At 36.3% G+C, this 24,219-nt stretch overlaps 1 protein-coding gene across 1 annotated transcript in view; it reads left to right on the forward strand.

The window, feature by feature from the left end:
• The window catches only part of IPO11 (importin 11), a 52,266-nt gene that overhangs the window by 13,760 nt on the left and 14,287 nt on the right, over nt 1–24,219 (forward strand). Inside the window, 12 exon segments of the mRNA XM_009697709.1 lie at nt 1–42; nt 309–352; nt 1,246–1,336; nt 2,815–2,862; nt 3,518–3,623; nt 7,605–7,731; nt 8,903–8,936; nt 9,110–9,150; nt 10,290–10,406; nt 13,654–13,767; nt 17,080–17,195; nt 18,723–18,799. The exon segment at nt 1–42 is cut by the window's left edge and continues 28 nt beyond it. Coding sequence (XP_009696011.1) covers nt 1–42; nt 309–352; nt 1,246–1,336; nt 2,815–2,862; nt 3,518–3,623; nt 7,605–7,731; nt 8,903–8,936; nt 9,110–9,150; nt 10,290–10,406; nt 13,654–13,767; nt 17,080–17,195; nt 18,723–18,799 — 957 coding nt within the window.

Below are 24,219 nucleotides of genomic sequence, written 5' to 3' on the forward strand. Positions count from 1 at the left end.
AGGAAGAATTAACCATGTGGGAAGAGGACCCAGAAGGCTTCAGTAAGAAACGTGTTGTATAGTTGGTTGCAGTTTATTTAGATACTGGTTTAAGAGTTTCATATCTGCATTGCCTCTACGAATTGCTTACTGCAATATTGGCTGTTTTATTTTCTGCAGTCTTGTTACATGGACAAATATTCCCTCTAGAGATTGTTTTCATAACAATAGATTTCTCAGTAGTCTGTGATACCCACATACCTAAATACTCAACTTTATTTGAACCGTAGCTGAAATAATACTTTTCCCTTTTCTTTGTGAAATAATAGCTGTAGAAGAGACAGGAGGAGATTCTTGGAAGTACAGTCTCAGAGTAAGTGTTTCAATTTGAAAGAAAAACGTTCAGCATTTCAGGATGCATTTCTTGATAGTTTGGTAACCAAGAGAGATGATACTTAGTCAAAAGATAAGCTTGTGGTTTTCAAAAATATCTTTAACTAAAGAAATTTCATTAGAATTAGTATAAATTAACTTTGTTAATTTATCAATATTCAAACATGCTCAAATACTCTAAAAACTATGCACTTCATATTTTAGGAGGGAGGGAAGAGGAGTTTGTTTCAGCATTTGCATTGTATAGTATCTGATGGTGATTAAACCTGGTAGAAGTTGTCTCTTCTTTAAACTGGTAACTGATATTATCACTTAGGACCTTGTTAGTAGACATGATGAATGAAGAAAGTTTCAGATGCATCTACATTAGCCTTCTAGTTCAGATCAAAAGTATGCTGTAGTGAATCTCCCAATTACAACTGCTGTGGTTTGCTTTGCAGAGAGATCTCAAAGTTTATTTGCTGGGTTACTTTCAATTTAAAGCCAAAAAACCCCAACCCTGTGCATCTAGTGTGTTCCAAGTGCAAATGGGTATGCAGTCCAGATGACTCTACTAGAGCTAGTCCAAAACGAAACCATGACATACCTGCAGTATGGTCACTGGCTCCTCAGCACCAGCTGTTTCGCTCCACAGATCCATTGTTCTTCTCTTGCAGAACTGGCTGATATAGATACAGCCATCAAACTCTTCCTAGAGTTAAGCTTACTATATGTAAGAGTGGTATTTCATATAATACTAATTTTGCTAAAGTATATTGCATCTTAAATGATGACCTTTGGTGTGAGGTATACAGCACTTAAAATTTTAGCATGAAATGTATTTAAATTGCCTTTATTTTGATAGATTCTAAAACAGATCCTTGAATTTTTCAGCCATGCACGGAAGTTCTTTTTATTGATATTTTCCATGAATATAATCAGACTCTTACACCTGTGCTTTTAGAAATGGTTCACAGTCTACACGGTAAGTTCTTTAAAAAAATAAAGGAACTGTAAAATACATAATTATTTACATTTACTTTTGTCAACTGTTAAACCATTTAACCTTGTGATATCTAATTTTATATAGTGCATTCACTCTGTATTTTTGAAAGAACATGTTAATATTTTGAAATTATTTCTAAACCTACCATAAGGAAAATGCAGTGTGTATCTAGGAAGTAGAAACCCTAAGGATTCTTTACTTTTCATCATAACTATTTTAGATGACCGACAAAGATTGGGTCATTTCTACTTCCAGGAGGTTTCAGGCTTTCTTGAGAGTGGTTGACAGGCTTAATAAATTACGTAGGTTGTTTTTTGTGAGGAACTTCCTGTTCAAATGTTGCAAGGGAATTTATAGTAATTCTGCCATGTCTCTGCAAAAATCACGGGGAAAAAACCTTTAAAAGATTAACTTCGACTTAATGCGGTTATTTTGGAGAGTCTAGAGGACTTTGCAAATCTCAAGAATCTGCTTTAAAAATTTGGTGTTTTTCTGTATGAGGACTGAAGTCTTCATAGACTGAGGAATGATTTAAGTTTGCTTTCTATTCTATTCTATGATTCTTTGCCACCAAAGTAAGTTTTATAGTGGCCATGAATGATAATGAATGGTAGCTGCCACTTTGTTTTCCCTGTCATTTCAGCTTAGGTTGTTTCCACGGGTTATATCTTACCTGATTTACAACATTTTATATTTGAACTCACCAGAATGAATAAGTACATTGTATTAAATAGAAATCAATGCTCATTTTCTGAGGGTAGTTTCTGACTTCACAGAATCTCTCCATAAAATGCTTTGTGTACATATAAGTCTCAGGTTGATTTGCTGTGCTGTGATACTGGGAATGGTAAAAGGTTCCTTACAACAGAGTTGACAGTTATTTTGTTTTCCAAGAATTGTGAAAGTTAATACTTTTATGCTAAAATGTACACATATACTTTTTTTTTTTTTCCTGAAGTCCCTAATAGCCAGTTCTAGATGTTTTCAACTTCAGAGTTACTGTTGAAGTAGTAGATTATATTAAGAATTCATTAATTCTTGAGATTTTGGAAAATCTTTACTTATGCATTGTAAGTACACGTGCATGCATATATAAAGTATATAGGAACTAAGTGTAGGACTCTCTTGGAAATAGTACCACGTGGTCGACAGTCTTCAGCAGTTTGCAGGTTTTGAGTCTGTTCATTTAAAATACATGCTTCTGACTTACTTGCATGTTGCTGTTAAAAAATGTTCGGCTCTGAAGAAGTCAGTAAAAAATGGGGTATAAAAGCAGAGGTTTGATTTTAGTATATTCATTGTTTAAAGTATCAAAACTGAAATAACTGTACTCGTGAATAACACAAAAATAGCGAAGGAGTCTTAATTTACTGCATACTTAAAGTTTATAAATGCAAAGCTGCTTGTGTTCTTTGTTTTAATTACACTTTTTTCTTTATTTTTACTTTGCTTTGTAGGATCTACTAACATGGAAGATACCAGTGCTATACTGATTAAAGATGCTGGTAAATTGAATTTTACTTTACCTTTGAAGTAACAGAGCTGCTTTTGTGTATGTGCTTGACCTCTTAAAATTATATATGAAGAATTTGCAAGCTTTTTTTTTTTTAAGAAATTTGGAAAGTAGGACCTAAATCCTGTTTCTCCTTTTACTTGATGTCAGTCTTCACTTTTCAAAATGCTTATGTAAAAATATAGTGCTTTTTTCTGCCTTTTTGTGAAACAAACCCTTAGACAATCTCACTTACTGTCCTGTCCTTTCCTCTCTGCAAATAAATGAGGTACAGTACTTCTGTGGAGATACTCTGCCCATTTTAAAAGTAAGCAACTTTATGGCAAAACAAAAAAAATTGTGTAAGAACTCTGATGAAACCATTCTTGATGTTAGAATAAGACCTTCATTGTTCTTATGGCTTTTAACTGCTTTCAAGAGTCTGAATTTTCCTCTGTAAGACATTCTTTTACTGAAATTTCCTCCAGAGTTCCCTTCACCCCAGAGTCTGATAATATCTTTCTTCAGAAAGATATGCTTTAGTTTTGTGTTCTTTATTATGTTTAGTTTGTCAAAAATGGTATTTGATACTTAAATTAGTCTGATTATTTGGTATTAAAAATTAAATATTTAAGCAAACAATAAGCATAATTGTTATTTTTCCTCAGTGTATAATGCGGTTGGACTGGCTGCCTATGAACTATTTGATAGTGTGGATTTTGATCAGTGGTTTAAAAATCAATTATTAGCAGAACTACAGGTTTGTCATAACAGGTAAACACCTTTGTTTGTTATGCTTTCATCATTTAAATATGAACTGTTGATGTAAATCTGGTAAGATATAATGTCTAATAACTGCAGACTTGAAAAATACTCAATATTTAAACACATCCATTAAACAAGCAGAAGTATGAAATAATACAGATAACAGATACAGTCACAGAAGTGACAGCGTTCCTGACAGTTTCTGTTTATGTTTAAATTACTGTGTGGTGGGTGCTTCAAAGGTTCTCTAAGAATATTGTAAGTCTGTCCTCTTGCATATATTTGGTCTGACTAAACTTTCTCAGGGCAACCACCTTTATTCATTTAAAGAAAGGTATTTAGGCCTCCTGAGACCCCAGAGCCCTTTAGGCAGCAAAGTGCAATTGAAATCTGTGGAAATAATCTCTGTAAAACTGTAGCTTAGCCAAAATAGTGATTTTCTTTTTTTTTTTTTTTTTTTTGTTCTCTGCTACAAAGGGCTTGTATTTAAACTAATACTCTTCAGTGTTTTTTTGCCAGCAATAAAGTGGGGAGGTAAGGATTTGGGTTGTGTGATAAAGCGTGAATGATTACAGACTAGTTCTCTATAGAGTATTACACAACCCATCTGCTGTGGGTTTTCCTTCTCGCCAAGGTTCCCGTCACTTGGCTGGCCTTCACATGAGTACTTTCTTTTGTTCAGCGGATATCATAGGGTGTTCTGAAAGATCAGTTTTGCATCTCAGTACAGACTGAGCTAGAAGTCAGTATTCCTTCCTGTTCTTCAAACTGTCATTCTTCCCTCAGGGTAAGGACAGTGACTGCTATTGTATGTGTTAATCCTCATCAGATGAGGTCCCAGTCACCCTTTGAATAAGAATGTCCTATTTTTCTCATCAGCTATTAGCACTGACGCTAATGTCCTTTGAAGAATTTTACTTTTTTTTTTTTCTTCTACATTTGTAGTTCATCTTACCAGACATAATTCTTATCTGAAATTTACTAATACCCTTAGAAGCTGCTATAAATTGTAAATGATTTTCCATAATGAGTTTGTAGCCATCTTTTTTTTTTGTTTCCAAATGCCAGTTATAAACACTTTCTTTACAAATACGGTTCAATTTCATGTAGACTGGAAGATCCTGCTAAGCTTACAAATATTAAAATGCTTATTTTCATTACAATATACTTTTTAAAAAATGAGTTATTTACTTTTGGATGTATAACTTCAGTTCAGAGTCACAGAATAATTGTTACAGTTGTTTCCCTGGTGTCTCCTAGTGTTTTTATGCTTTTTCTCATTAGTATTTTTTTTTTTGTATGGTGTTAACTTCACCTTGCTATCTGCTGGTGGCCAAGTACTCTAATGTTAAGGCTAAATGTCAGAAGAGCAGGAAAAAATGAGAGATCTTGTATATATGGTTGATCTTTTGTTGTTGTGCTGCACCAGCACTGATCTCTGAATAAAGCTCTCATGGTATTTGTAGCACATCCTAGCTTTGACATTTTTATGCTATCCACCCATGCAACATAAGTAAAACTGACAAAAGTCTTCTACGGTTGATATAGTTGTATTTACAGTTGGGAAGACACCTGATGTAACCATTTGGTTGGCATTTGTGACATCTGAGGGTGAAATTCAGGTGGGGACAGGAGCTTCCAGTAGAAGTCATCCAGAAGTTTGAAACCATATTTGCTTGAACTGCTTCTACTGCCAGCTTCATTGGAGACCACCATGGGAAAAAGTGAGATGGGGTTGGTAGTTTGAATGGAGTACTGCTTTAGCAACAGCTTCAGGAATACATATGCAGTTCAGATAAAGCAGACTCAGGGATGTATGGTGTGCTGTCCCACAGAATGTCCCATGGTGGTTAGCATGCTTGCTCACAAAGTGGTTCACGTTTGGGAACACTAACCTGTGTGTTGTGAGCGGTGACTGTAGAGTTTGCTGTGTTTTGTTTTCTTTGAAAGTTTCATTGTCTGTTGATAGTCAGTCTGTCAACCATGACCATAGGAGAAATATGGGATTAATGAAAAAATATTCTTAAAGATTGTTCAGAAACATTGCATTGCCAAATTTATCACTTGTCATAATATTTCATTTTGTAGTGATTAAGGAGAAACTTTTCTGTAATTTGAAAATAGTTTACTGAATACAATTTTTCACAATAATTCAGTCTCAAACAATCCTGCTGAGAGAGAAAGTATTGATGTGACACATAGTACTTTGATATCAAGTGTGATACTTTTGACTTGAATGTCTGAATGCTGTCCAGGCTGCTTAAAGCTATCATCGTATGACTATTGCAACAGAAGCTGCTTGTTTTGGAATATGGTCACTTTTCCCATGTAAGCTTTAGGTCCAGCAGGGTTGATCTGCTTATACTTAGTGTGTGCACTTAGTGTAAAAGTTAATGATGTTCCAAGGGGTGAGTTTTTCCCAGAAGTAGTGAATGTAGAAAAGGAAAGACCTCAAAAATGAGCACCTATGAGCAGAAGAATTCCTAGGAACTTAAGGCCTTTAAAAAAAAACAAAAAAACCCCCAAAAAACAAACCAAAAAAGCCAAAACCAAAAGAAACCAAAAAACCAAAAACCAAACAAAGTCCAAACACACACTTAGCCCCTCAAAAAATCAAAATCACTCTATCTTTTCTCTACCAGGGAGAGAGAGAAAGAATGTAAAGATGCAGATAGGATGTGTGGAGTGTATAACAGATACCAGCTGAGTGAAAAATCCTTGCTGTTAGCAGACAGTTATGTACTTCTGTCATGTCATTTAAAACTCTTCTTTATGTGATAACAGTTTGAAAACACCAATCTCAAGAAAAACCTCTTAGTTTTTTAATATTCTGATTTTTACAAGGTTATGTATGAGGCATGAGCATTCTAAGAATAGAAAAAGTTGTATCGTCACAGAAATAGAAGGACGTTTAGTAAGGCAACGTCTTGTATAAGTCATGCTTCAGCATGTGTTGTTCACACTTCGCTGCCACTCAGTAAATCTCAAGCAACACTGGAGTGTTATTCCTCATTAGCTTTGTGTTCCAGTCTAATGAACTGCTGTATACATATTACTTCCACAACTTTCATGTTCTCTGAAGGTGTGTTTTGTTAATTATCTCATGGTTATGGGAATGTTTACTAAATCCCATTTTCTAAATGTAAAGAAACCTCAATAACTTCAGTTTAAATTACTGTCTTGATGGCTTACAAGGCAGAAGTTAATAAAATGAAAAGTACATTTAGGATAACAAGGCAAAATAACTTGTCAGTTAAAATTCTGTGAATAGTGTTCATCTTCCTTAACTTTATATATCTACAAGCTAAATATTTAAATCTGAGCTACTCTTCCTCATCAGCTTTTATAATCAGTGGAGAAAAATAGCAGCTCTCCAGAATGCTTTTCTTAATCATTATGTTAGCCAGTTCAGCTCATTCTTGTTCTGGTTCTTACTTGCCATTGACTCTAAAGCTGTTTGATTTGTGCCTTTGTTGCTGCAGTGGTACAAGACTAGGTAATGTCAGTTCTTTCTGAAAACAGTTTCAGACTGACATGAAATACTCTGGCAGTTACCATAATGCGGTACTTAAATACAATTTAAAAATGCAAACTTGACCTAAAATTTTGAGCATAAAAGGAATGTCAAGGAAATTGCTGGAAACTATGGTGAAAGCAGTAGAAGCTATGATGGCAGTAAGAAATGCTTTTTCTTTTATTGGTGTGCTGTGTGCAGAATAAACTGTATCTCTAGTGAGACTTTCAAGATTCAGTTATTTAGGGTGAAAGTTACGTTTTTCAGACTAAGTTGGTGTTTCCTGAGCCTTCTAGTGAAGAATTCTGATGGAAAAGATTTCTGCACTAAAGTTCTAAAGTTGGTCTTGATAAACTAAGTCTTTTAATAATTGTTTTGGGGAATAATGTTTTCTTAGATTTCTTTTTCATCGAAGTATTCTAGAACAGCAAGTACAATGAGTTAATGAGTACAATTATTTTTCCCTACTTTTAAAGATATAAACCAATACGCCGACGAGTAATTTGGCTGATTGGACAGTGGATTTCTGTAAAATTCAAATCAGACTTGAGACCTGTGTTATATGAGGCAATTCGTAACTTGCTTCAAGACCAGGACTTAGTGGTAAGTGTAAATAAGTAATGTTTTGGATTACACATTTGTTCTATAAATGCACGTGAAACATAAATACCATACCTTTTGTAAACTTGATGGAGAATTTAATAACATCACACCTTAAAGTCTGTTGTGTCTTGCAAAAGATAATCTTTTGGGAAGTTGGGGTGTTTAATTTTGGAGATGTTGAACAATAAAGTCAAAGATGTGAAGTGAGCCCTTGAGACATTCATGAGGTGATGACTTTGATGGGAAAATGAATGGCAATAGCAACAATCTGGTTTTTTGTAAGAAGAAAGTTGTGAAGTGTCTTGAGATAAATAATTTCTAAACAAATGAACACTTTTTGTTTTATTCTGTGACTAGTCACTGAAGTATACAGTATTATTTTAAGCATCAACAATGTGCTAGCAGAATATAATAAATGGTATTAGTTGCTGAGCTTGGTGGGTACAATTCTGTGATTTTAAGCTACAGTTTCAGTTTATCAGCAGGTGAGGTTGAGTTAGAAAGCTGGTTTTCCAATTGTTTCTTTTGGTTTTATTTTTAAACAAACAGACCTAGCAGCCAACAAATAAAACAAATCAACCTAGCTAGTTTGTTAGTTAAATATCAATAACTGGCAGTAATAACAGTTACTTCAGTGATTCAAAACAGCTTTAGCAGAGCAGGATGTGTTTCTGTGTCAATGTTTTGACTTAATGTGACTGTTTTTTGACTTTCTGTGACTGTTTTGACTTAATGCTTTCTGAGTGTCTGAACATCTGTCAGGGAAGACCATGCTAACTTGTTCAGTTTATTTGTTTCTGTGCTTTTTGGGTGACAGCAAGCCATGAGATAATCCCAAGTTAAACTCCTTCACTGTTGCAAGAATCTTTGCAAGAATCACAAGTTAGATATTTTGCTGTTTAATTTTTTCTTGACCTTCATGAAGGTTTTACCTGAGTATTTTCTCCAGGCGGTACCACTTTAGCAATGCCAAACAAAATGTCAAGGATACTAAAATGGAAGCAAATGAAAATGTTCGAGTTTAATTAACTACATTTCTTAGAGAATGACAGAACACGTGGAATGATTCAATTGCCAAAACAGCAACTGATTAGATATTGTCAGATACTATGTTGATATTCAAAATGTTCAATGGATGTGTGTGTGATGCTTCTTGGCTTTTGTCTTTCAGGTCCGTATTGAGGCAGCTACAACACTGAAGTTAAATATCCTTTTATTGGCAAAGATTAGTTCTTAATTCAGACTTACTGGGAAATAAACAATTTTAAACTCACTACCAAATTCTTCACGCTGTAGTTTATCTGTATCCATGGAATTTGTGTATTTGAGTCTCATATCCAGCTGCAATCTGTATTACTTTTCCTTAATGATTGTTTACCTGTAGATGACTTCGAGTTCAGAACTGACCAGTTCTTGCCAGTAAGAGCATCTATATGAGTGTATTCTGATAAGCAGATAGATTGATAGAGGAAAGCAGGAAAAAACCCACATTTTCTAATTTCATTTTAAACCAGGAAAAAAATAATTTCCAATTTCGTTCTAAACCACACTAGGTAGTAATCAGTGTGTGTATGGCTTTTTTTTTTTTTTTGTCTTTATAGGCCAAAACATGTAAAAATTCATACTGCCACTGTTAAGGTTGCTAATGTGGAATATAGAGACAGACAGTTCAAAACCTTTTAGTATTATGACTACTACAACTTCCTAGCATTGTGTTTAGTACTATATATACTATGTGTTAGCAGATGCTAAGTTTCTTCATGGTAAGATGATATGAATGCTGTCTTTAACAAATATGTCTCCACACCAATGTGACTTTCCAGTATGTCTATATCACACAGTACTTTCCAAGATGCTGTTTCACACAAATGTTAAATATCAGTGTGTGGTTAAAATAATGCCTTAAAAACATAGACTTTCTTAGTCTCCTGTATTTGTGTTCTTTACAGTGATCATTGCTGTTGTCATTAAGTAAACAATGAAATGTTAGCCATAAGTATGGCAAAGATTTATTCTGATCACTCAAATTTAGCGGGTGCTTTTTCTTCTCATTAGATTATGAATTCCATGTTAATTGCAAGTTTCTTGAGAACAAACAAAACAAAAATGCAGAGTACACTCAAACTGCAAACACTGGAATTGTTTTTGTCTTTTTCAGTTCAATATATAAATTTAATCTGCTGACCCAAAAGCTGGAAGACTGTACCTTTGCTTTGACTCTTGCAAAGTGCTCCTTCTGGAGAGGTGGCCTTCAGCTTTATAGTATTTTATCCATGAAGCCCTATTTATACTTACTAAAACATGAAAATTATGTATGTTCAAACTGATCATGTTTGAAATCTTATGTAAGAACATACCTGAATTTTTTTAGTCTTGTTTGGGCAGTGATTGGCTAGTATGCATTTTTCCAAATGAAAGAGTTACATTTTGCACGCTTTGTAAGAGTCTTTCAAAGTTCATAGATGTCTTAGAGTTGTAAGCCTACAGGAGAATCACCAATTCATGTCACCAATTGTATTTTTGATGGTCTAATCAGTAGTTGTTTATTTTTCTTTTAGTATCTGGAATCCATGTTTACACTGCTCTTTCAACTACTTCAGGAAGTAACACAGTGTGACACCAAAATGCATGTTCTTCACGTTCTGTCTTGTGTGATTGAAAGAGTCAATATGCAGGTATTTTTTTATAGATTTCTGTGTTAGGTTTGTACTAAGAACACAGGGGAAGACTTAACGTTTTTGACTTCTACAAAAATATTAGAAAAATATCATTAATTAATAGATTGGTTATTGTTATGGTAGATGCCTGCATTCTTTGCATTATTTGATTCTCTTTTCACTTCCCAGTTCTCATTTATCTTTTGTGTAAAATGTTCTTGCTGTTATTACTTCTTCATTTACTATGTATTTTTTTGTATTGACTTATCTTTTACAGTACAGAAAGACTTGACTGCTTATCTTACTGCATTTCTTGTAATCCTCTTGATTTTAATTGTAATTTATTCTAATTGTCTCATCTGAACTAGTATTTTATTAAATGTCATATAGTAAAAGAGACATTTTGCGGGACAAAATGCTTCACACTCCTAGGGACTGTGCAGCTAAATTTGTGATCTCTCATTAGCACTGATATGAATCACAATGCCTGTAAAGCACTCTCCTTAGCTGCATGAAAAGTTCCATAGAATCATAGAATTGTTTAAGTTGGAAAGGACCTTTAAGGTTGAGTCCAACCATAAACCTAGCACGGCTGAGTCCACCACTAAACCATGTCCCTAAGCACCACTAAGTCACTATGTCACTAAGTCTACAAGTCTTTTAAATGCCTCTAGGGATAGTGACTCAACCACTTCCCTGGGCAGCCTGTTCCGATGCTTGACAACCCTCTCAGTGAAGAAATTCTTCCTAATATCCAATCTAAACCTCCCGTGGCGCAACTTGAGGCCATTTCCTCTTGTCCTATCACTGGTTACTTGGGAGAAGAGACCAACCCCCACCTCGCTACAAACTCCTTTCAGGTAGTTGTAGAGAGCAATAAGGTCTCCCCTCAGCCTTCTCCAGACTAAACAACCTCAGCTCCCTCAGCCGCTCTTCATAAGACTTATGCTCCAGGCCCTTCACCACCTTCGTTGGCCTTCTCTGGACATGCTGCAGCACCTCAATGTCCTTCTTGTAGTGAGAGGCCCAAAACTGGACACAGTATTCAAGGTGTGGCCTCAACAACACTGAGTATAAGGGAATGATCACTTCCCTGGTCCTGCTGGCCACACTATTCCTAATACAAGCCAGGATGCTACTGGCCTTCTTGGCCACCTGGGCACACTGCTGGCTCATGTTCAGCCAGCTGTCGAACAACACCCCCAGGCATTTCTCCACCAGGCAGCTTTCCAGCCACTCTTCCCCAAGCCTGTAGCGTTGCGTGGGGTTGTTGTGACCCAAGTGCAGGACCGGGCACTTGGTCTTGTTGAACCTCATACAGTTGGCCTCAGCGCATCGATCCAGCTTGTCCAGATCCCTCTGTAGAGCCTTCCTACCCTCAAGCAGATCAACACTCCCACCCAGCTTGGTTTCATCTGCAAACTTACTGAGGATGCACTTGATCCCCTCGTCCAGATCGTTGATAAAGATATTAAACAAAACTGGCCCCAGTACTGAGCCTTGAGGAACATCACTTGTGACAGGCCACCAACTGGATTTAACTCCATTCACCACTACTCTTTGGGTCCAGCCATCCAGCCAGTTTTTTACCCAGAGAAGAGTATACCCATCCAAGCCATGAGCAGCCACTTTCTCCAGGAGAATGCCATGGGAAATCATTTCAAAGGCTTTAGTAAAGTCTAGACAAACCAGATGCACAGCCTTAGTGGATCCATATCCACTAAGCAGGTCACCTTGTCATTGAAGGAGGTCAGGTTAGTGAAGCAGGACCTGCCTTTCATAAACCTATGCTGACTGGGCCTGATCCCCTGATTGTCCTGTACGTGCCGTGTGATGGCACTCAGGATGATCTGCTCCATAACCTTCCCCAGCACCGGGGACAGGCTGACAGACCTGTAGCTCCCCAGATTCTCCTTCTAGCCCTTCTTGTAGATGGGTGTCACATTTGGTAACCTCCAGTCAGCTGGGACCTCCCCAGGTAACCAGGACTGCTGATAAATGATGGAAAGTGGCTTGGTGAGCACTTCTGCCAGCTCCTTCAGTACCCTCAAGTGGATCTCATCTGGCCCCATAGACTTGTGTGTGTCCAAGTGGTGTAGCAGGTCACCAGCAATTTCCCCTTGGATTACAGGGGCTTCATACTGCTCCCCATTCCTGTCTTCCAGCTCAGGGGGCTGGGTACCCAGAGAACTGGTCTTGCTACTAAAGACTGAGGAAAGAAGGCATTAAGTACCTCAGCCTTTTCCTCACCCTTTGTCACTGTGTTTCCCCCCGCATCTAATAAAGGATGGAGATTTTCCTTAGCCCTCATTTTGTTGCTACTGTATAGAAACCTTTTTATTGTCTTTTATGGCAGTAGCCAGCTTAAGTTCTAGCTGGGCTTTGGCCCTTCTGATTTTCTCCCTTCAAGTTCACATTATGCATTTTCAGTACTTCCTTCTTAGTGTTAAAGGTTATACATAGTTTTCAGCTTATACATGAAGACATTGAAGATGTTTTTGCAGAATTAAAAAATGAATTGATGGCTTTTGTCTCAGTTTTTTTTGTTTCAGTATTACTGTATTAAGAACGGAAATAGTGCATGGTTTTGAGCTTATCTCCTTTTTCTACAAGTAATCCTGTCTGAGAGCCAAATGCAGCTTCCCTAATTGTTCCTTTCAGGAAAAGTCAACATGACAGCAGATTTTCCCATGTTTTAGGTCAACTAGAAAAGCAGCAGAAAAAAGAAGCTGAGAAAGAACCTTTGAGTCTGTTTACATTAATTCCTAATTAAATACTTTAGAAAAAATTTAGGTTGGGATAAACCTCTGGTGGTTGTGTAGTCCAGCGCTGCTCAAAGGATGGATAACTTCAGAGGTTATTCCGCTTTTTTTATTTTTTTAATGGGACTGTTTCTGATCATCTTAAAGTATGCTGTTATTTATGAAACCTGTCTTAGGGAAGAATATATTAATGTGAAAATATCTCTGGTTATCAAATTCAGTATTTTTTGTGTTCTATTTACTACTTAAGCCTGATTGCTATGCACAAATGTTACCGTAAGTAATACGTTCTTTTCAAACCATTGTGCAGTCAGAAGTAACTTCATAGAGTATGGAATGTGGTGTTTTAGGAAGAGGAAAGAGGAGTAAATTAAAGCAAACTCTCTATTTTTACTGTGACAAAAGCAGCGCTTAAATATTTCAAAATCAGAAAAAGTATGCTTGGGATAAATTAATGGCCTTGTTTCACACATTAAGGAACAAATTTGTGTTCTGAACTTCAGATACGACCATATGTAGGATGTTTGGTTCAGTATTTACCACTGCTTTGGAAACAGAGTGAGGAGCACAATATGCTACGATGTGCCATTCTGACCACCCTAATCCATCTTGTCCAGGTAAGGGGTCAGAATCACATAAATGTTGTCAGTATCTCTTCAAGTTCTTTCTCAGACATGCCTCCGTGTTCTGTGTGTGTGTGTGTGTGTGTGTATGTGCGTATATATATATATGTAAAGTTAAAGTGTATTTTGGTTTTATAGGCTATTTGTAAATGCTTTTCAGTCTTACAATAGAGACATGGTTCTCCGATAGTGGAGGTAAACATGGCTAATGTTAAGCGCTTAACTATTTAATTTCCAGGGAGTTGTTCAGTAAAAACAGTGCTTTAGGCACATTTGCTTGTGTTCTGGTCGGTTTTCATTTTGTAATCTTGGAATTGAACCTCCTTTAGTGGCATTGTAGTCTATGTGAAAGAGCTTGTTCTGGCTTCCTGTATTTCCCAGCAGGCATTAGGAGTGTCAGTTTCTTACAATTGTTGTGTATAGATCAGACTAGATCCTGCAGTGTAAGCACATCCGCTTCCCTGTTGCTTTCCCTTCAACTCCCAGGGATATGGAATTTCTGTTTTGGTTGCAAACTTCCTGTGATGATGAGCCATTTTTAAATCATAGGCCAAGATACGGGCCACCACAACAAGTTTCACTTTGCCTGTTCTTTAAACTTGCATTTTAATTCAAATTAGTGTCAAATGTTTCTTGTTTAAATCGTAACTCTTAGGTTTAATGTCTCTCAGGGGTGTTGTTGGCATTGACTAATTGCGGGTCATCTTGTTTATTTAGAATTCCAACCCTTTTATTGTTACTGTTTTTACCATTACCTTTCTACTGTATAACCTCTGATACCTGTTATATCCTTTTGCAATGATTTCTGCAACATTTTTATATAGCATATGGGAAAAAATACTTCATTTCATCACTTCTTACATCTCCTAGCTTTTCTGATGTTCTCTTCTGCTGTATTCTTATGTTATATGAAACAGAGATAATAGCAGCTCTGAGCTACCTGCTTTGTTTCGTAATCGATTTGTATCACATCCTGTTATTTGTACTTCAATCTTTTTGATTTTTTTTTCTTTTGAGAATTTATCTGTGCTCATAATTTTCTTTTTAGCTATACTTGAATATCTCCTCTTTTTAATGGTGGTTTTAAAATAGAATGGTCAGAACTATTAAAACATCTGTGAGCCAGGGACTACTATTGCCTTACCTTTGTTTGTGACTGTGGCTTCTAAGTACAATAAGTGATAGTAATACTGAGAATAGAGGTGAATATAGTGATTCTCAGACCATTGTTTTTCTGTAGATTTTTGTTCATCTTTTTGTATATCTGTGTGTTGTAGGGAACTTTTTGCTTTCCAGAATGTATTGCTTACATTTATCAACATTAGTTTTCATTTGTCCATAGTTGTTTGTTTATTTCACTTAATGTCTTACAGTTCTCAAAACTAAAGAAATTTAGGTAACTTTTGGTCCCAGATTTTGCCATATAACATTAATAGCTATGTTTACCAACATTGCATCTAAATAGAAGTTGCTATTTATCTGTAGTCAGATAAATCAGTTTTGATCTTTTAGAATCATAGAGTCATTTAGTTTGGAAAAGATTCTTAAGATCATAAAGTCCAGCTGTTAACATAACAATGCCAAGTCCACCGTTAAACCATGCCCCTTCCATAAACCCACACTTACTGCACCTGATCACCTGGTTGTCCTGTACGTGCCATGTGATGGCACTCAAGATGATCTGCTTGAGTGGTTTTGATTCTTGATGGTAACTTTTAATCTTCTCCCTGGTTTTCTATATATGTACAATAAATTCCCTACTTTCATTAGAGGCTTACTGTAATACCTTGGCAGAGAATTTTGAAAGCCTATAGAAATTATTGGCTGCTTGCTTTATTAGTTATTAATAATTTAGTTTATTTAGTTTATTAGTTTATTTCGTTAAAATTAACTTAATTTCTTATCTGTGAAGGAAAAGATCTTGGTATAATTAAATAATCCTTGAACTTGAAATATCTAGAAATATCTGTGCTGTTGGCAGTAAAAATGCAAATAAAATGTAGTATGTCCCTGAAAAAAGACAGATGAATAAACTAATGCATGGTTATATTGCCTGCAGAATCTGTGCTATTGGGCGCTTTTTTAATATGGACTATATGACATCTCACTATATGCCGTCTCAAATGAAAGATGTAGTAGGACTAGCAAAGATCAGAAGTTCTCCTAGGATGTAGGGCAGTGTCCATACAGGAACAGACTGAATATGCAGGCAATCTTGAGCTTGCCGAAACGCATGAGTAACAGGATAGTATTGTAGAGGTTAACAGTGGAGAGAAAGTGGAAGGGGGATGGCTAGATATTACAACTAAAGGAAAAATTAGGGTTCTTTTGAAGTGGAATTAGCTCAAATAAAGAGAAAAATGTATTTTTACAATAAACAAATTGTGGAACTTCTTGTTACTGGCCCCTGTGGAGGCCAAAATTATAGGTGGACACAAAGAGATTGGACAAATTTATGAAAGACTCTTTCTTTTAAGACAAGATTGTTTAAATAAATAAATATTTCCACAAAGAAACTTTAACTTAGAAACATCAAATAATTTTAAACTGAACAGTTTCCGAATACAGTAATTATGCAAAAGCATCATTCAACTAGCCTCAGTTCTCTTAAATAATAATATTACAAAATAAGCAGTAGTTCCCACTTTAAGAATTCCATTTCTTTTAGGATTATTTTTAATTTATGATTAGTTTTGACAATAATTTTCTTTAACTTATTTTTAAAAACGGGGTTTTCTTATTAAATCATTGCTGAAAAAATTCTTTAATCTGCATTCTTGAGAACACATCTCTGTGTATGGCTCATGGATCATTTAAAAAATAGATTGCTGTCATCAGTCTGTGAATCTTTGTGTAGCAATGAAAACAAACCCTTCTTAAAATAAGTCAAAAGATTTGGTATGTGGTAAGGTCCAAAGAGTAGTTCTTTTCTTGATCTTTAAAACGTTTTATTTAGCATTTAGACATTTAGTATTTTGATAGAGCTGTGACTTGTCCTAGAAAAAAAGTGACCAGGGAATGTTTTTAGGAATGTGTATTGCTTATCGTTTTTTCTTGCAGGCCTTTGATAAGCTGCTTGTTTTCAAAAAACTTACATAATTTTCTCAAGATATGTCGAGAGAAATCTCAGGAGTATCAGGCTATGTTGTTGTCATATGAAATGGATGCAAGTTAAACCTTTGATTTCTTGAATGCATGTTTACCGTATACGAATAGAACAGTATCACAGATCTTTTTCAATGCTATTCTTGAAATACTTGATTTGAGATTTTTGAAGTAATTTAAATTTTTTCTTTACTTTTATAGGGACTGGGAGCAGACAGCAAAAATCTCTATCCTTTTCTACTTCCAGTTATTCAACTAAGTACAGATGTTTCTCAGCCTCCACATGTCTATCTTCTGGAAGATGGTTTAGAGTTATGGTAAGAATGTTCTTTGTCGGTGTCTAATTTTTAAAATGTTATTTTCGTATCCCCAGAAGAAAAAAAAAAATTAAAAAAGCTTTGACTGTATTAAGAATTTATATGTTCTTGTTATCTTACCTTGAGTTCATCTATATCATACCTTTTCTCAGAAGAGATGAGGTTAGAAAGTTAATAAAAGAAACACAATTAAAAATAACTGAGTAGATAATGCATTTGCAGGCAGTTGATAGTGAAGATACAGTTCTATTGTGATAATGAACAGCAAGGCAAGAAGTCTTGACTCACTGTAATGTGCATACTAAACTAACAATTCGATGTGCTTGACTTAGGGAGCACAATGACCCAGTGATTCTTGGAGTTGGTTGCTGGAAGAGGTGGTGAATTTACAAAGATAAAATATGGAAGTTATCTTCCAGATTTCAAGCTATTTGGTGACTGAACATAAAACAAAAAGTGGCACAGTGATTGGTTTGCTATGAGCCTAATTTGTTTGTTTCTGGTACAGCTGACACTCTAGGAGGAGGAAACTGTTAATGGGACTGAATTCAGCACAGCTCTTTCGTGCAGAATAGGAATATATTGAGTTTGTCTTGAAATAGTGAGGGATTCCTTTGATCTAATTGTAGATGGGCATTTGAATTACAAATACTTAACCTACAAATGATCTGTTCTATGTGCGGCAAAACTAAGATTTATAAGGCTGGTGGTGGTGGGGCAGCAAGTGGAAGTGCAAGATCTTCACAAAATTTAAGACAGGGGCCTTTTTAATATATCAATTAAGAACTTTTTAATCTTCTTAATAATAGTGATTTTGAGGTTGTTTTTCTGATACCTAGGCAGAAGAATGATGTTTTAAGATGCCCTAGAGCATCAGAGTAATCTGGATGGAGCTGGCAGAGACAGCTGGGATTCTAATGGCTTCTTGAACCAAGAGCAGGAGAACAGCTAAGATACTTTACATAGTCAGAAATGTATTTAAATACAGTAATCCCACACCTAATATCTAGGAACAAACTGGAATGTGTTGCTGTGGCTTTAAGTATGAATTTAGTTTATAGCTACTGTTTTCAAACCTCAGGAATTTTAAATTGTTACGAACAATGCTGAGCATATTGTTACGCTTTTATGTAAAGGTCTGAGCTGGTTGCCACCAGAGCTGCTCCTTTGAGATGTAGAGCACTGCATGCATTGTCCTTACACCATGAATATTCCTCTCTACCCACCTTCTCCAAGTTCCCAAGTTGGGTACTTACATTCTTGCTGCTGCATTTTGGAGGTTACATTGTCTTTATAAAAAGGCAGTAGCATTTTTTTCTGTCCTTTCCTACCTTAGCAAGACCCATGCCTATACTGATGGGTGTGTTGTAAGGACTACTGCTGCAGTTGAAATAGGCTTCAAGTAATTGTTACACATTATTTAAATATCATATAGGTGGTTACTAGAAGTTACAGTGTTTTACATCTGTCAAAATGCTCAATGTTATTCAGAGATCATCTGAAGTATTTTGCTTAATCTATTCTTAGGTTAGTGACATTGGAGAATAGTCCATGTCTTACACCTGAGCTCCTGAGAATATTTCAGAACATGTCTGCCCTTCTTGGTATGTCTTTTACTAATAAAATTTATGTTGTGGTTTTTTTTTCTACTGCTTGTGTTTTTCATGCATTAAGTAATGCCGTTCTGGCTACAATAACTAAGGGGGCTTGCAGAATTGTAACTATTAAAAAATTAAGAACAGGTTTTTATTGTTTGACTTTCCCATCTTATTCAATGTTTATTGTCTGCTTACCCTAGTTGTCTTTTTTAATAAATTGAAGTTGCTTTGTCCCCAAAAGATAAGACAATTTTCAGTTTATCATTTCAGAGGTTTTTTTGGGAAGTTCCTGACATTTAACACCAAATGTGCTGAGTTTTAGTGATACTGATTGTATGGAGTACTTGCATGTTGCTTACAACCAGAATGATGATTTCTAGTCTGAAGAATTGAAATTTCCATTGTTAGCTTTTCCATTATTCAGTTAATAACTGTGTAGGATGTTTTCAAACTACCTAAATATGTCTATAAGTGTATTGGTCAAACAGCACTGAAATTAAAAGCATATTTTTGCCTGAGTTGTTGACAAAATATAAACTTGTTAATGAGGATTAAGATTCAGTGCTTAGTCAATGCTACTGATATTTGGGGTGCTTTTGTTTTGTAATTAAAGGGAGTATAAAAATTTTGTGGCTTAGTTTTATTATGTAAATATGTTTTTGTTTAATGAAATCTTTAGGTGTGCCTTTGTAGGTTGTGGAGCTAATATGGCAAATGCATTTGTTTTTTAGAGGAATGTGCTTATAAAATTACAGAAGTTAGCATTTTAATTGATTGTTGTTTTCAGCACTTAATATTGTATTCTGACTAAAGGTCAATAGAAAGTTTCGTCATAGTAGGTAGGTGCAAGATGACGCCTTCTGTTATTTCTATGTGTATATTAGATCTCTAATGCCAAAACTGCTCAGGAAAGTAGTGTTTTGTAGTGGTTTCAGTATTTAACTCCAGAGCTACCTCTTAGATTCTGCAGCTGCCAAATACTTACTGTTTGTCTTCGTTCATATCTATACACCTACCCTTCCTCCTTCTTGTTCTGTGTTCATAGTAGATAGTATCTGCTACAGGAAGCTTGCACTATACAAATGGTTGTGATTTCATCAGTCACACTGCTGATCTGCTTGAGTTAAATTCAGAAATAATTTGTATTTATGGCTTGTTTACATTTGCTACTGCTATTTTCTCCCTACCCTGTCTTCCCTAGTCCTCATGTGATACTTTCCAGGGTAGAGATGAGTATGAATAGAAACCTTGGCATACTCTCCTAAAAAAAGGTGGAGGTATTCAGGAATATTCTACACTTGTAACCAGTTCCTTATTTTATGAAAGAATTTTGGGGTTTTGGGGTTTTTTTTAATCAGGAATGAGGGTGAGTGGCAGAAACACAACAGCTGATATGTAGTCATAGACCGATTTCTTCATATAGCCATCTGGTACTACTTTACTTCCTGAGTATTTTTCTGAGAAACTTGTTTTATGAGTGTCATGCCAGTCAAAAATTTTGATAGCTGTAGCCAAAAAAATGGTGTGCATTTTGCCAGAAAGTGGAAACCATTCTGGTGTGCTCTTTGCCTGCAATTCCCTTCTGCTTACATCAGGAGAATGTAGCTGGACAGCCTCCACATGACAGAGCCATGGCACTGTGACGTTGAAACAGAGCTTGAATCTTGGATTAGTGCTAACCTTATTTTAAAACTTGGTACTTACAAAAACAGTACAATACTACCATCCAGTACTCCTTAGGCAGCTACTTCATTCATTCATTGTACGTGAAGAAGGGATACTTCACTTAAATCCAGTGCAACAGCATAGTTTAAGCTGCAGAAGAAAATGAATTGATCAATGATGATCAACTGTGGAAGTTTATTTAATAACCATTCAGTCTTAGTTCTATAGTACAGTTTTACAAGTATACAAGTGGCAGTATTCACCAGAAACTTCCAGCACTTAAGAACAAACACTTCCTATCCTTCTCATCACAGTGACGTAGCAGTCAGGACAAGGTGTTTTAACTGGAGAGTCTGCTAGTTTCAGTTGGACAAATGCAGAAATCCATTCAAATTTTGAGATCCTCAAATTTAAGGTTTCAAAATTGTAGTCTTGTGTGCCTTAACTATCTGAGATATGTCAAAACAGAAAATCTCTCAGAGATTGGTTCTCAGTTTGGTCTTAAGTTACTAAAGTGAAAGCCAAAGGGCAGATATCATGAAGGGAAATTCTGGGTAGATGACTGCCTTGCTTATGTCTTTCGGAGCAGGATGGAGAATTAGCAACAAGGTGCTCCAGAAAATTATTTTGTTGAAAATACAGTGTAAGAAATATGAACCTTCTGATCTTTAGTTTCTGAATTTCTTCTTACTGAATGAAATTACTTTAATATACAGGTAATGTAACTGTTTCTCTGGTGTGTTTAACTGCTCCATGAGCATTTCAGTCCTTCAGAAAAAGTGTCCTGTTAGAGGTCAAGATACTTGAACTAGGAAAGCTGGAAGGGAGGGAGAGAAGAAGTTCATACATGAGATTTTTGGATGTTAGAGGTATATAGCAGACCCTGTCCTGAAGAAACAGATGCAGCAAGAAGTCATCGAACTAGAGAGGGAGAGAAGACATTTTATCTTGTTCATGGCCAGATTATAGCATTTTTGAGTCTTGCATAAATGTTACTTCTTAGAGGTCTTCCTGTACAATATAGTGCAGCTTTAATAACTCAGACCCAAAGAGACTGTGGAAAATAATATTGATAAGCATTTATATAAAAGATGGTTTGGTTATGTTTAAGAAGGTACAGACAGTAGTCTGGATTGTGTATTTTTCAGGTTGATGGTTATTTATTGTGTTGTAGCTTTTGCTTTCTGTTAATTGCCTTTGTGGGCAAGGGGCTGTGGGACTTGATTCTGACTGTACACAATGTTTTTTCAGAAAATTCAAGAGATGTGCGGTGATGGATTGCAGGTTCTGATTCCGGACTCTTTTAAGAGCTCTTTGAGCTTCTAGTGTTTCCCATTGGATTTGGGAGTTTAACTTCACCATCAAAGTATAAAACTTGATTTGTGATTTCTGTGTTGTAACAGTACATTTTCTTCAGCAAAGTGATATAAAAGTGAATGAGATACACTGTGCGCAAATTACGTCTGGTAGTTTTTGAAGTGTGCTGTGTATATCACTTAATAGAAAGGTGTTGGTGTGGGTTTTTTTTACTGTTGGTGAATGCATGTTTAGATGACTGCAAATGAATGTATCATCTGTTGCACAGGGTTTTTTAAGTGCTCTTAAGATGCTTGCCAACACTATGTACTGCACAAGCACTTGCTTGTCTATCATTGCCTCCTGACCCACCAGTAATACCTTAGAAACCTGAACTTTGAAGGCCTCTATGCTACCTGCTCTCATGCTTTCTCTGCTGGAGCCGATTGTCTTATTGACAAGAAAATACCTTCAGCATTCTTTGACTTTCATTCCTAACTTAAATTTACAGCCTAGAGAAGTAGTTGCTTGCCATTCCTTCCCCTGCATCTCTTAGGAGATTATTTTAAAACATGCTTATCTGTGGGCAAGCAATTCCAATGTGTCATGCATAAAAATTTGTTTTGAGATTTAGTTAATGATATTTTTTTTTTTAGTGATTCATTCAGATTCTTCATTATTTGGCCTTTGTCATGGCCATGTCACAGACCTGTAGCATGTGTCACCATAGGTGAATGTCAGTGCAGTGACATCTCTTTCATTTTTAACAGTCAACTGGAAGGGGAAAAATAGAGAAATGTTTTTGATTTTTCATTTTTAACTAGTCTGAAAGTAGTATGTATTTGTTCCTTTCCAGATATATTTGTCCTTCTGAAAAAAACTTTTCATATCCAATTCAGGATACTACTGCTGTTGGAACTGGTTGTCAGAGAACTGTACAAATCAATTAGATTTGCTGTTTAAAGTAATCAATGCTATCCTTAAATCTTAAAGATACAGGAGTAGAATGTTGCGTTTAATATGAAGGCTTGACTTCACTTGCATAACAGACCTTCCTTCAAAGGTTGTGGTGCTATTGCTCATGTACAATAGTTGTTCACAGCATAATTGTCGTATTTGGTTTTCATATCAGCACTGCTGCTAGTGTTTAAATTCTGTTGAAATATAATTGCCATATAGAGGGGTTGCAGAGGCTCTTTAATCCGTCTTTCGGTGCAGCAGATTGAATCATGTGGAATGGAGGAACACGTTAATTCTCTGAGGATGGATGCATTTCTGCACTAAGACTGCTTAAAATGACAGCTGCATCTGACACAATTTCAGGTGGGGCTTATGATCAAAGTCAAGACATACCTGTTTCAAGAAGCATCAGGTTTAATGTGCCTGTGCTGTGCTTGTAAAGGTAATGGCAAAAAGCGGGTTACTGGAACTAGAATAATTTCTCTGATCCCCGGCAAAACCCGGAGGAGTGCATTAGTTAATTCAGAAAAAGATATGTTTGATTCTGGAAAACCTGGCAAGAGAATTGATGCACAATTGGTTTTAAAATGTAATCAGTTGAAGGTGATATTTTTCTAGAACAATGCTTTTACTAAACATTGAGCTTTATGCACAGATGAGTGACTGAAAGTCTGTCATTTGCATGACATCTGTCTTACCTGTTTTTTCCTTCTGTCCCGAAATAACTTACTACTAGCAATTTTACTACTTATACTTTATTACCTTGGTATCAGTTATTATAGAATCAGAGATTGGAAAGTTATGGAAAGCTTGGTACCACTTCATATTTATATGACCATTTCTTTACAATTTGTCTGCTGCATCAGCTCAACATGACCCAGCAATGTGCGCTGGCAGCCCAGAAAGCCAATTGTATCCTGGGCTGCATCGAAGGAAGCATGACCAGCAGGCCGAGGGAGGAGATTCTGCCCCTCTACTCTGCTCTGGTGAGACCCCCCTGCAGTACTGCCTTCAACTCTGGGGTCCTCAGCACAGGAAGGACATGGACCTGTTGGAGCGACTCCAGAACAGGGCCACAAAGATGATCAGAGGACTGGAGCACCTCTCCTATGAAGACAGGCTGAGAGGGTTGGGGTTGTTCAGCTTGGAGAAAAGCAGGCTCCAGGGACACCTTGGAGCAGCCTTCCAGTACCTGAAAGGGACCTACAAGAAAGCTGGGGAGAGACTTTTTACAAGGGCATGGAGTGATAGGACAACGGGCCATGGCTTTAAACTGGAAGAGAGAAGATTTAGATTAGATACTAGGAAGAGATTCTTCACAGTGAGGGTGGTGAGGCATTGGAAGAGGTTGCCCAGAGAAGCTATGGATGCCCCCTCTCTGGAAGTGTTCAAGGCCAAGTTGGATGGGGCTTTGAGCAACCTCGTCTAGTTGGAGGTGTCCCTGCCTATGGCAGGAAGGTTGGAACTAAGTGATCTTTAAGGTCCCTTCCAACCAAACCATTCTG

This window comes from Cariama cristata, unplaced genomic scaffold (assembly GCF_000690535.1).
Source record: "Cariama cristata isolate BGI_N322 unplaced genomic scaffold, ASM69053v1 scaffold3593, whole genome shotgun sequence".
NCBI classification, from domain to species: domain Eukaryota; kingdom Metazoa; phylum Chordata; class Aves; order Cariamiformes; family Cariamidae; genus Cariama; species Cariama cristata.